Source organism: Oncorhynchus mykiss, chromosome 15 (genome assembly GCF_013265735.2).
Source record: "Oncorhynchus mykiss isolate Arlee chromosome 15, USDA_OmykA_1.1, whole genome shotgun sequence".
In the NCBI taxonomy this organism is placed as follows: Eukaryota; Metazoa; Chordata; class Actinopteri; order Salmoniformes; family Salmonidae; genus Oncorhynchus; species Oncorhynchus mykiss.
Window position 1 is genome coordinate 17,476,964 of NC_048579.1, and position 14,404 is coordinate 17,491,367.

The 14,404-nt window shown below is 42.1% G+C and overlaps 1 protein-coding gene across 2 annotated transcripts in view; it reads right to left on the reverse strand.

The window, feature by feature from the left end:
* Positions 1 to 14,404, reverse strand: part of LOC110489717 (polypeptide N-acetylgalactosaminyltransferase 11) — a 51,047-nt gene continuing 36,643 nt past the window's right edge. For both annotated transcript variants that reach the window (XM_021562503.2, XM_021562504.2), the window contains exons 9-12: positions 13,651 to 13,869; positions 11,623 to 11,727; positions 974 to 1,111; positions 1 to 617 (exon numbers count right to left, since the gene is read on the reverse strand). In XM_021562503.2, the coding sequence (XP_021418178.2) occupies positions 486 to 617; positions 974 to 1,111; positions 11,623 to 11,727; positions 13,651 to 13,869 (594 nt within the window). In that variant the 3' untranslated portion in view covers positions 1 to 485. The remainder of the gene's footprint in view (positions 618 to 973; positions 1,112 to 11,622; positions 11,728 to 13,650; positions 13,870 to 14,404) is intronic.

Genomic DNA, 14,404 nt, shown 5'->3' on the forward strand with positions numbered 1-14,404 from the left:
TTAAAACGCTGCCAATTCCACTTTAATAACAGATTGTAATAAGTACAGAATAAAATTACTCTAAAACCAGGGTCCTAATACTGGTAGTCCACAGTTCTTAGTAAACACTTTTGGGGGACTTACGCAATATTATTTGGATAAAATTCATTTAAACATGATTGTACTTTTTTTTTTTTTAAATCACTTGCATGACACATTCTAAAACATAGGACAAGGAATTGTTCTCAGGGAATAATGGAGTACTAATTTCCAAGAGGGGAAGTCATACAAATGCGGTTGGGACTACAGTGTACTTACTCTGTGCACTTCAGGGAGGCTGGAACCAGTTCTGAAGACAAACAGCATTCATTCTCCAAGTCTTCAAGAACACAGTCCGTATAATTAGTTCCATCCCTCTTTCCTTGTCACAGCAGCAGCGTGCAGTATTCTCCATCCAGAGGGGGGCAGTCAATGTCTGGAACGTTACTAGTCGTGGGGTATCAACATCAGCCCTCCAACTGCCATTGCTGGGACTGAGAGCCATCACAGATCGCCATGGCAACGTATCCCTTGGGGCTGATTGTGTCGACCACGGCCAGGCATTGACCCACTGAGACTTGATATAGCCGGTTGCTCTTCTGGAGATGGTTGGAGGAAGACGGGGCCATGTGTTACATAGAGGAGAGCCATTGGAGACTTTATATAAGCATTTTCTACTGATGCTAATAAAAAAGGTTAGTGCAGTAGCCCAGAGCCAACTGGCGGTGGTCGAGTAGAAGTTGCCATCATCATGATGCCCCGTGGTACCAGCCAATATATAAACCACAGTAATACTGTAGTATTGGTAGCAATCATTACTATATACTGTAGTATTGTCCTGCTGTAGTATTGGTAGCAGTCATTACTATAGTCTTATCTGCCTATACAGATATGGGGGACAATTTGATTCAGCAACAGTGTGGTTGAGTGAGGGCAGGGGGTCTAGTTAACTCACCCCCAGGGTCCACTGCTGGGAGCCTCCTGAGCCGTGACACTTCATGAGACGGGGCGGGTCAGACGAGCGGATTTCGGACATGTCCAGACACAGCAGGCCAGTCAGGATCAACTCGTGCTCCTCATCATAGGCCCACTCCTAAGGAAGGAAGGGAGGGACAGAAAGTGGGTGAGTGAGAAAAAGGCCGATGGATTATATAGTGTACAGTTACAATTCTATACAGCGCCTAAAGAAAGTATTCACCCACCTTGACTTTCCACATTTTGTTGCGTTACAGCCCAAATTTAGATTGTGTAGGCCAGTGACACACACACACACACACACACTATCCCATAATGTCAACGTGGAATTATATTTTTCAAAATGTTAACCAAAACTATTCAACCCCTTTGTCATGGCAAGCCTAAATAAGTTCAGGAGTAAACATTTGATTAACAAGTTGCATGGACTCACTGTGTGCAATAATAGTGTTGAACATAATTTTTTAATGATTACCTCATTTGTGTACCCCACCCATACAATTATCTGTAAAGTCCCTCAGTGAATTTCAACCACAAAGACCAGGGAGGTTTTCCAATGCCTCGCAAAGAAGGGCGCCTATACATTTAAAATAAAAAAATCTACTCCATATTTTCAAGCATAGGCAAAATCCTAGAGGAAAACCTGGATCAGTCTGCTTTCAACCAGACACTGGGAGATTAATTCACCTTTCACAGAAGGACAATAACCTTCAACTGTAGATTTGGCCTTGTTTAAGTCAGAAGTTTACATACACTTAGGTTGTAGTCATTAAAACTTGTTTTTCAACCACTCCACAAATTTCTTGTTGGCAAGTCGGTTAGGACATTACTTTGTACTTTGTGACAAGTAATTTTTCCAACAATTGTTTACAGACAGATTATTTATCTTCTAAATCACTATCACAATTCCAGTGGGTCACAAGTTCACATACACTAAGTTGACTGTGCCTTTAAACAGCTTGTAAAATTCCAGAAAATGATGTCATGGCTTCAGAAGCTTCTGATAGGCTAATTGACATCATTTGAGTCGATTGGAGGTGTACCTGTGGATGTATTTCAAGGCCTACCTTCAAACTCAGTGCCTCTTGCTTGACATCATGGGAAAATGAAAAGAAATCACCCAACACCTCAGAAAGAAAATGGTAGAACTCCACAAGTCTGGTTCATCCTTGGGAGCAATTTCCAAGCGCCTGAAGGTACCACATTCAACTGTACAAACAATAGTACGCAAATATAAACACCATGGGACCACGCAGCCGTCATACCGCTCAGGAAGGAGACGCGTTCTGTCTCCTAGAGATGAACGTACTTTGATCCCAGAACAACAGCAAAGGACATTGTGAAGATGCTGGAGGAAACAGATACAAAAGTATCTATATCCACAGGAAAACAAGTCCTATATCGATGGAACCTAAAAGGCTGCTCAGCAAGGAAGGCGGCACTGCTCCAAAACCGCCATAACAAAAAGCCAGACTACGGTTTGCAACTGCACATGGGGACAAAGATCATACTTTTTGGAGAAATCTCCTCTGGTCTGATGAAACAAAAATAGAACCGTTTGGCCATAATGACCATCGTTATGTTTGGAGAAAAAAGGGGGAGGCTTGCAAGCCGAAGAACACCATCCCAACTGTGAAGCACGGGAGTGGCAGCATCATGTTGTGGGGGTGCTTTGCTGCAGGAGAGACTGGTGCACTTCACAAAATAGATGGCATCATGAGGAAGAAAAATTTAAGCAACATCAAGACATCAGTCAGGAAGTTAAAGCTTGGTCGCAAATGGACAATGACCCCAAGCATACTTCCAAAGTTGTGGCAAAATGGCTTAAGGACAACAAAGTCAAGGTATTGGCGTGACGATCACAAAGCCCAGACCTCATCCTATAGAAAATGTGTGGGCAGAACTGAAAAGGTGTGTGTGAGCAAGGAGGACTACAAACATGACTCAGTTACACCAGCTCTGTTAATGGGGGAATGGGCCTAAATTCACACAACTTATTGTGGAAGGCTACCCGAAAGGTTTGACCCAAGTTAAACAATTTAAAAAAGGCCACTGGGAATGTGATGAAAGAAATAATTCTCTCTACTATTATTCAGACATTTCACATTCTTAAAATGAAGTGGTGATCCTAACTGACCTAAGACAGGGAATCTTTACTAGGACAAAATGTCAGGAATTGTGAAAAACTGAGTTTAAAATGTATTTGGCGTAGGTGTATGTAAACTTCCGACTACCAAGAAGAGCTGTTCCTGAGTGGCTGAATTACAGTTTTGACTGATCTGTATGAAAATCTATGGGAAAACCTGCAAATGGCTGTCTAACGATGATCAACTTGACAGAGCTTGAAGAATTTAAAATAGAATGTGCACATATTGTACATTGCAGGTTTACCCAGATAGACTCCACTGTTATCACTGCCAAAAGTGCTTCTACATAAACTCAGCAAAAAAATAAATGTCATCTCACTACCAACTGTTTATTTTCAGCAAACTTAACGTGTGAACATAATTCAACAGACAAACTCAACAAGTTCCACAGACAAGTGACTAACAGAAATGGACTGTGTCCCTGAAAAAAAGGGGGAGGTCAAAAGTAAGTCAGTATCTGTTGTGGCCACCACCTGCATTAAGTACTGCACCAGATTTGCCAGTTCTTGCTGTGAGATGTTACCCCACTCCTCCACCAAGGCACCTGCAAGTTCCCGGACATTTCTGGGGGGAATGGCCCTAGCCCTCACCCTCCGATCCAACAGGTACCAGACGTGCTCAATGGGATTGAGATCCGGGCTCTTCGCTGGCCATGGCAGAACACTGACATTCCTGTCTTGCAGGAAATCACGCACAGAACGAGCAGTATGGCTGGTGGCATTGTCATGCTGCAGAGGTACCAAATGAGGGAGGAGGATGTCGTTCCTGTAACGCACAACGCTGAGATTGCCTGCAATGACAACAAGCTCAGTCCGATGATGGTATGACGGACCCTCCACCTCCAAATCACAGGCCTCGTTGTAACGCTCATTCCTTCAACGATAAACACGAATCCGACAATCACCCCTGGTGAGACAAAACCACGACTTGTCAGTGAAGAGCACTTTTTGCCAGTCCTGTCTGGCCCAGCGACGGTGGGTTTGTGCCCCTAGGCGACGTTGTTGCCGGTGATGTCTGGTGAGAAGCTGCCTTACAACAGGCCTACAAGTCCTCAGTCCACCCTCTCTCAGCCTATTGCGGACAGTCTGAGCACTGATGGAGGGATTGTGCATTCCTGGTGTAACTCGGGCAGTTGTTGTTGCCATCCTGTACTTGTCCCGCAGGTGTGACGTTCGGGTGCGCCGATCCTGTGCAGGTGTTTTTTTTCTTTATTACAAAACACAAGGAAGGGGTAACATTAAAGTATTAGAACATGAAGGACAAACAATACAGCATCAAGACACTATCAAACATGTATCAGTCTTTCCGCAACAGAGCAATCCTTGTGTGAGGGTGCGTGATAGTGATATAAAATATGTCAAGTTTCCTTTTTCATGATCACAACCTTGTGAAACCCAAACCCTCTAAGATCCCACCCACAGTTCCCCAACAGCTGTCCCTCAACCATTTGAGACCCTTCCTACAGTCCCCCCCCCCCCAGAATAAAAAAATTCAGTTAATTCCATTCCCCACCCCCAAGAACCCCCCAATGCACCAACAACCAAGAGAATGAACTAATGAGAAAAAAGGAAAAGACAGAAAACAACAATTATACATTTAAAACAAAGGACAACTGAAATCATGACAGCAATGCCTACTTTATGTTTGTGTGCATGTCTGGCTCTATTACATGAATGTGTGTGTTCTTGTATGTGTTTATATGCATGTGTACAAACACCTGCACGGCATCAGCCTCAGGCAAACCGGCATTAGTTGTAAAAACACTGCCACTTAGTGTCATTCAAATGTACTTTTTTTCCCTTTATCTTTTGACCATCATTCTCTCTCTCACACAGCAACTCCCCTCCCACATACCAACCCTCAGCCCATCCCATCCATCTCTGCTGGCCACCCACTGTGTTTCTACGCAACACGTAACTTTCAACTATGCTGTGATGTTTAACATACAATTTCAATCTATCTAATCGAATAGAATCTACAGATTGCGTGTTTTAGATAAATACTTTTACTAAGAGTATTAATAATTGACTTACCCGGTCTGTCCAGATCTCCTAACAGTACTATTTCTAGGGTAAATTGTAGATCAATGCTATGCATTTTCAGCCATTCCTGAACCTGAGACCAGAAACAGGCTACCTGAGGGCAATACCAAAATATATGGTCTTGATTCTGTATCATCACAACAAAATCTGCAGAGCTTCGATGATTTTATGCCCCAAGAATTCTATATAATAATTTTAGCTGAAAAGCACGAAGTCTTGCGTTGTTTTATATATCAACTCATACACCCTGTACCATGGAATCGGTACATCAAAAATCTCTTCCGAACTATTTTGCAATCTGTATGGCACAGTTGTCAACATTCTGGTCCTCAAATGAAACTGGTATACTTTCCTATTTATGCTATTTTTATTCCTCCGCCAGTTTTGATCCTTTATATTGGGCAGACAGACCAGTTCCCTACCTCCTCCCGCTGCCATCTGCCTCCTCCATTTTTGGGGCAATGCTGTAATCAATTTGTTGTACTCTTGGATTGAGCAGACCTTCCCGTACAATTCTGATAAGGACATAACTCTACCATTAACATTTAAGAACAAAATACCCTTTTCAAACATCTTTCCCATAAATACAGGTATTTTATCAACAAGCACATTTGAGTTCAGCCATAATATTTGTTCCATCTTTTCAGGGGGATGAAATTGAAATTGAAATTGAAATGTAGCCAACTCTGCAATGCTTGTTTGAAAAAGACAGATACTTTGAAAAAAAGTTTAATTTTTTGATTAATTGAAAATGAGACATGGCAACCTGCACAAAGGCAAAAAAGGCCATTTTTAAACAATGGATGAGCTTTTCTTATTAATCTACTTGAGAACCAATTAGGGTTCAAATACAACTTTTGAATGAGTGAAGCTTTGAGGTTTAGGGCTTTTATATTTAATAATCTCAACCCACCCAATTCATAATATGGATAGGCACGTTTTATTTTGTCTGGTTTAGCATCCCAGATAAAGCAAAATATTTTTTCTCATATGATTTGAAAAACGAATCATCAGGAGTAGGCAGCGCCGTGAGTAAACTGAGATATGACTAAGGAGTTAATCAGGGCAATTTTCCATAAAGACTGGTATTTACCTCTCCATGGTTGCAGGAGCTTGTCTATTTTTACAAGTTTTCTATTGAAATTCATTGTGGAGATCTAATTTATATATTTTGTGATATGAATACCGAGTATGTCTACTTCACCATCAGCCCATTTTATAGGTAAACTGCAAGGTAATGTAAAAGTTGTATTTTTTAAGGATCCAATGCGTAATATTGTACACTTATCATAATTAGGTTTAGTCCAGAGAGTACAGGAAAGTTATCTAGATCTTTAATGAGACATTGCAGGGATCTAGCTTGCGGACTTAACATAAAACTTGAGTCATCAGCATACATGGACACCTTTTGTTTTTAAGCCTTGGATTTCTAATCCTCTAATGTTGTTATTGGATCTGATTTAAATGTAATTATCTGCTGAAATTGTTGCAACCCCTATTACTAGCATTTTCAACTGCTACAGACCTATATCTATCCTACCCTGTCTCTCTAAGGTCTTCGAAAGCCAAGTTAACAAACAGATTACCGACCATTTCGAATCCCACCGTACCTTCTCCGCTATGCAATCTGGTTTCAGAGCTGGTCATGGGTGCACCTCAGCCACGCTCAAGGTCCTAAACGACATCATAACCGCCATCGATAAAAGACATTACTGTGCAGCTGTATTCATTGACCTGGCCAAGGCTTTCGACTCTGTCAATCACCACATTCTTATCGGCAGACTCAACAGCCTTGGTTTCTCAAATGATTGTCCCGCCTGGTTCAAAAACTACTTATCTGATAGAGTTCAGTGTGTCAAATCGGAGGGCCTGCTGTCCGGACCTCTGGCAGTCTCTATGGGGGTGCCACAGGGTTCAATCCTCGAGCCGACTCTTTTCTCTGTATACATCAATGATGTTGCTCTTGCTGCTGGTGATTCTCTGACACACCTCTACGCAGACGACAGCATTCTGTATACTTCTGACCCCTCTTTGCACACTGTGTTAACTAACCTCCAGACGAGCTTCAATGCCATACAACTCTCCTTCCGTGGCCTTAAACTGCTCTTAAACGCAAGTAAAACTAAATGCATGCTATTTAACCGATCATTGCCCGCACCTTCTCGCCCGTCCAGCATCACTACTCTGGACGGCTCTGACTTAGAATACGTGGACAACTACAAATACCTACATACCCTCGTAAAACTGACCATCCTACCGATCCTCTACTTTGGTGATGTCATCTATAAAATAGCCTCCAACACTCTACTCAACAAATTGGATGCAGTCTATCACAGTCCCATCCGTTTTGTCACCAAAGCCCCATATACTACCCACCATTGCGACCTGTACGCTTTCGTTGGTTGGCACTCGCTTCATACTCGTCGCCAAACCCACTGGCTACAGGTTATCTACAAGTCTCTGCCAGGTAAAGCCCCGCCTTATCTCAGCTCACTGGTCACCATAGCAGCACCCACTCATACCTGCTGGAGCGCATGCTACATCTCATTGGTCACCCCAAAGCCAATTCCTCCTTTGGTTGTCTTTCCTTCCAGTTCTCTGCTGCCAATGACTGGAACGAACTTCAAAAAGCTCTGAAGCTGGAGACTCATCTCTCCCTCACTAGCTTTAATTAAGCACCAGTTGTCAGAGCAGCTCACAGATCACTGCACCTGTAAACAGCCCATCCAACTACCTCATCCCCATACTATATTTATTTATTTATTTTATTATATTTTAATATTTTTTTTATTCCCTTGCCTGTTCGCCAATGCCACAGATGTTAGACAAATTATGTGTGTGATATGTCTGTATAAGAGTAAGGCTATAATGTGTGATGTCCAAATAAATAATAACTCAATTTGCATATTTGAGTATCTGTGTGTAACATGTAGTGCGTATAGCTGTAATATTCATAATTGTGATCCATATCGTATTACCATTAACATAATTGAAAAACACATTCCAAAATTTCCATAGCAATTGATGTTTCACATGATCATGAAAGAGACCTTGCATTATTCTAGACTGCTTCACTACAGTACAAATGTATTCCGTACAATATGTTATTATGCCCCTATTTTGATATCTTCCCCTTGCTTGTTGCAAACATATATATAAACTTGTAGACAAATACATAAAAAAGAGACAAACACATTAAATTATAAAACAGTTGGACAATAGCGAGAGAGAGAGAAAAGAGCGAGATCAGGTGTGTATGTGTAAGCAAGCATGTAGTTGAGTACGTGTGTGTGTTCATATCCACTTCATAATGTTCACATATTTTAAACAGTTCCCATACCTTTTTTTCGTAACCTGTACAGGTCCCTGTAGAATTTAGTACAGCCACAGTGTTATGGAGCCATCTCGGAATAGCTGTCCATCTATAAAGAGTTGGTCCACAATAATAAAGGCACGCCTACCATCCATCCTTTGTTGTCTTTGTACCGGATACAGTCTCTTACGAAGTTCGTTTATCTCCTTTGGAAATTGGTCATTGAGACCGAATTTGGTCCCTTCCTCTGCTTTTGATCAGCTCCTTTTGTTGGTAGTGTTCAAATTTTGCGATGATCGGTCGGGGACCCTTGGTCTTGTCGCTCCAAGCCTGTGTACTCGGTGGAAAGCCACCTTGTTTAGTCTCTATAGGAAGCTTCAATGCGGATTTCATAAATTCTCTGATCGCGCCCTCTGGATTATTGGATGCGTCCTCAGGAATACCAGAAAAAAAAGGGATTTTTCACTCATGCTACAAATTTGTATGTCTAGCAGTGTCTCCTTCATCACCCTGTTTTCCCTGAGTAGACAATTCATGTTGGAATCGTGTATTTTTACCTTGGCTGTGAGTGTCTTGTTTTCTCTTTGGCGCTTGATAATTTCACTCTGGCTGAACGCCAAACTCCCCCTCAGCCCTGCTACCTTCTCACACAAATGTTCCATTGTTGCATGGATTCCAGCCAGAGCACTAGCCTCTAAGTAAATCGTCCGTGTCTGTAGATGAATCTGTTTTTCTTTTTTTTGTCGGGTTAAAGTTATTTTGTGAGGTGGTCGGATCTTTCCACGAAGGAGTATGTTGTTCCTCCATAGCGTAAAGCTGTTGGTACTCATCAATTTCCCTCAGGATCTCCTTAGTATCCAGATTGGCTCTATACTGCAACCAGTTGTTTTACGAAAAGATAACAAAAGTCTTTCCCACCACGACGACAAGTGTCTGTAGTACAGCCAGCTAGCATTCGCGGAATCCACGCAAAACGAATGCAGTCCCAGCCGTAAAGGCTAACTGCATTGTGGAATCCTTAGTAACAAAACTTTAGTTTGAATTAAAATCCATTTAATGGAGAAGTTTTAATGTAAACAACAAACCGAGTGTCGACAGTACAGTGTCCTGTTGCGCGCTCTGATGACGTCTCTCTCTCCAGAGCTGTGCGGGTGTTGTTGCTGACACTGCGAGGACAATCAGCTGTCTGTTCCGTCTCCCTGTAGCGCTGTCTCAGTACAATTTATTGCCCTGGCCACATCTGCAGTCCGTATGCCTCCTTTCAGCATGCCTAAGGCAAGTTCACGCAGATGAGCAGGGATCCTGGGCATCTTTCTTTTGGTGTTTTTCAGAGTCAGTAGAAAGGCCTCTTTAGTGTCCTAAGTTTTCAAAACTGACCTTAATTGCCTTCCTGTTAGTGTCTTAACAACCGTTCCATAGGTGCAAGTTCATGAATTGTTTATGGTTGTTTATACCTTTTTACAATGAAGATTGTGAAGTAATTTAGATTTTTACAAATTATTTTTTGAAAGACAGGGTCCTGAAAAAGGGACATTTCTTTTTTTTGCTGAGTTTAGTATTGTCTCAGGGGGTGTGAATACTATAGGTAAATGACATTTTTCTGTATTTAATTTGCAAAAATGGATAAAAACATTTTCACTTATGTGTAGCTGGGGCCGAGAAGCTGTTTTTTTATCTCAAGGCCATTAGACTGTTAAATAGCCAACACAAGGCGTCTTCCACCCGGTTATGTAACCCTGTACCTTAGGAGGCTGCTGCCCCATAGACTTGCATTCACTTGCCACTTTGATAAATGGACCACTGATCACTTTAATAATGTTTACATATTTTTGCTTTACTCATCTCATATGTATATACTGTATTTTAGTCTATGCCACTCTGACATTGCTCATCCTAATATTCCTTAATTCCATGATTTAACTTTTAGGTTGTGTTTATTGTTAGATATTACTGCACTGTTGGAGCTGGAAACACAAGCATTTCGCTGCACCCACAAAAACATCTGCTAAACATGTGTATGTGACAAATAATATTTGATCTGCTTTAGATGGGTGAGAAAAATCTATATTTCATTCATTTTGAATTAGGGTTAGGGGTTAGGGTTAGGGTTAGGGGTTAGGGTTAGGGTTAGGGTTAGGGCTGTAATACAACAAAATGTGGAATGAGTCAAGACGGTCAAATGTTGTACAGACCCGAGTGAGGAATGTAAAGTAATCTACTACAGAAACACCATCACCTTATGAGAATTTCAACTTTAAATACTCCCAATATTTATGAAAAACAAAACTACTTCCCAATATATAATACTTCATTTTTGGATGTCAACATTTCACTCCTCACTTGTCAGCAGACAATTTCCCAAACACCCGTTCACAGCGGAAGTTGTTGACCTCATCGTGTACCCGAAGACTCAGTGCCGCAGAGGGGGAGGGGTTCAAATGGAAAGAGAGAATACAGAAAGCGAGAGAGTGGTCCGTATGAGGGAGAGCAAGAGGGGGAGAATGCGTGTCACAGTGCAGAACTGCAGTAGCTTCAGCCTCTGCTGAACTTCTACCCGACACACACAGGGAGTGACTCACTCTGCACCATTTTTTACACACACAGGAAAGTGGAGGACCTAATGGAACAGTCATTTTCAGTTGAATGCAGAAAAGATGGATGACTCTTCCAGTAAGTGTGCACAAAACTAATCTCTGACCATGAGATCCTGGAGTGAGAGGAGGTACTGGTACAGTTCATGTACATCCAGCTCGAGATACTACACTTTAACCATGTGGCCAAGGTACACTCTTACAAAAGTAATTATGGCCAGAAGCAGTTGAAATAGATTAAGGATACGAGGATGAAATGGAATAATTTCACGTTCTAACCCTAACAGGCCAGGCTTGTGTTATGGTTCTATCGTCACTGTAGAATGTCATAGGCCGACATCATTACTAATGACTTGTATTGTCATTGTCCGTGTCATGGAGACGCGAAGCAGAGTCAAGTACTATGGTGCATTCAAGACAACTGGGAACTCTGGAAAAATATGAGGTGAATTCATGGCAGAGCTCTAGAAAGAGACTCGAGTTGGACGACCATTCAAAAACAATTCCCAGTTGTTTTGAACACGCCAGTACTTTACCTGTTCTAGGTTGTGTGTGTCACAGGCCCTCAGCACCACGGCACCCCCCTTCTGGCTTGGCCTCCCTTGAGCCACCAGACACTTGTCAGCCTGCAGGTTCCGCAGCTGAAGAGAAAAGGAGAAGGAAGAGGTTAGAAGTTGTATTCTAGCTCATGTCCCATGTGGCTCAGTTGGTAGAGCATGGCACATGCAACACCAGAGTTATGGGTTCGATTCCCATGGGGCACCAGTATGAAAATGTATGCACTCACTAGTGTTTTTTTTTATTTTTTACACCTTTATTTAACGAGGCAAGTCCGTTAAGAACAAATTCTTATTTACAATGATGGCCTAGGAACAGCGGGTTAACTGCCTTGTTCAGGGGTAGAAACGACAGATTTTTACCTTGTCAGCTCGGGGATTCAATCTAGCAACCTTTCGGTTACTGGCCCAACGCTCTAACCACCAGGCTATCTGCCGCCCCAAAACAACACCCACCCACTAGGACTAAGTCGCTCTGGATAAAAAAAAATGTATTGCAGCCTGACTCCACATCTGAGTTTTATTAATGTGATTCTGGAAACGTTACACACAGCTTCAGGCAATGTAAGACCTGATTATCTGTGCAGTGCTACTGCAAAGAATATGCCAAGTGAATATGTGAAGAACGTCCAGAATAAGGCACTGAAATGCACAATATACCAACACCCAGCCACGAGGGCGGCAGGTAACCTAGTGGTTAACAGCATTGAACTAATAACTGAAAGGTTGCTGGTTCATATCCCAAAACCAACTAGGTGAAAAATCTGTTGATGTGCCCTTGAGGAAGGCACTTAAAGCCAATTGCTCCAGTAAGTCGCTTGAAAAAATGTGGGGATTATCTCAATGCTTTGCACCAACTGCCTCATTGCTAAGTTTGCCTAGTTCCATAACTTTATATCTTCAGAAACCAAGCATTTTAAGAATTCACCTATGAATGCATGATCTTTCCTTCCAGACTAACTAGAATATGAACGTTCTCTCTGGGAGACTGACGTAGCAGAGCTGTTGGTTGTTTGACTTGCAATACATAACTCCTTTCCTATTAGTCTTTTTGAAGCAGGATAACTTATCTATTCCTGAGTTCTGAGCTTCTAAGTGGTTTGTGTCTGTAACCTGGGGACTCCTTAATGACATGTGCAACACCACATTGCCCCCTGCTGACTGGATATGGCATTTATTCCATTTCATTCAATTAGAAAAGCGTAAGGTGCAGTATGTTGTAATGTTGTATTGATTATTTTTGCTTTCCCTCAGTTTTTGAAGAATGTTCAGGTATTTCTGCATTGCATTCTTAAATTCTTTCTGACCTTATCATATGAACCCCAAACAACCACGTGCAGGAACATGGGATATTGTTAACGTTTACAACTTCTGATGCCCTCTTGTCCATCAGGAAGCAGCTGCTGTTTATACACATTGAAGGTGCATCACTCACAGTTAACAAGCAACTTTATTTAATGTTCAACTATAGGGCTATTTGCGTGTGAAAGATATACAGAGTTACAGCTTAAATCAAAGAGATTGAGAACATACATTCTATTCTTTTTCATTTCAGGTGTAATTTTTTGGCCTCTTTGGCAAGGGTTGACCGTCAACAACACATGGCTCTATTGGTGAAAAACAAACCGTGTAAAAGTAATGGCAGAAAATTGTCAGTTCCCAGCTACTTAAGACAAAATCCGGGAGTGGAGAGTGATGCATCTCTAGAAGAAAACCAATTGGCCTCCTTTTGTTACACTAAATTGCAAGTGAAGTGCTGGTTTGAACAGTGTTATTTTGAGGCATGATGTAGCGTACAATATAAGTGAAATGACTATTTCTATGGTGGACAGTAGCATAGCTCTAGCCTGGTCCCAGATCAGAGTGTGCTGTATGGCCAACTCCTATGATTGATGCGACCATAAAGCACAAGTTCAACTTTACTTTAGTGGGTTAGTGGAGAGAGCGAGTCTACAGCGGTTTAGAGTGACAGGGGGCCGGGGCTTTTAGCCAGCTGGCCTATCTTACCCGGCCTCTTTCCAGCACTTTGGGCCTGCGGAGACCTTTGTTGACGAACACAGGCTGCTGAGGCTTGTTGTGGGTTGAGGCCACCTGCATCTCGGGGTAGATGGTGTCCAGGTACCACTTGAAAGAGTGGCACTGCAGCCGTTGGCGCACCGCCTGCCGCTCGCTGATGTCACCGTAGGCGCGTTCCCGGAGCTCCGGCCGAAGGTTGAAGTACTGCTCCTGATTGGACGAGACAAAAAAAAATAGGTGAGGTTGATTGCTATAGCTGCATCTCAGTTGTCTGTAAAAGCACATGGTTTACTAAAGTTAGTTTGTAAACAAACATGATCAGAAAAGCTGAATAAACCACTAGCTAATAGTAGTGCAAGACTCAATAATTCTTTGAGGTAAGATTCAAATTGGGCTAAGCAATAATAAAACCAAGATGTTTACCTTGATTGAGAATCTGTTTGATACATCCTGATTTGGGCCAGCTGTTTACATAGAAAAAAAGCCTGTCCCAGTCCCAGATTAGTGTGGTGATGGAGAAGCCAGAACCCTAACCTCATCTTAACCCTCTGGAAGATTTCAACACTACTCTGCTGTACTAAGAATTCAGTGGGGGGGGTGGCAATTTATGAATCACACTCTTAGTTCAAATGTACTGTATATCATTTCAAAGTGGAAAGAAACAAATGGAAGTTGGGGAAAGAGCACAGAAGAGCGACTACACGGCAGCATCCATAATCTTCCCGGAAACAGCGGCACTCTCGTG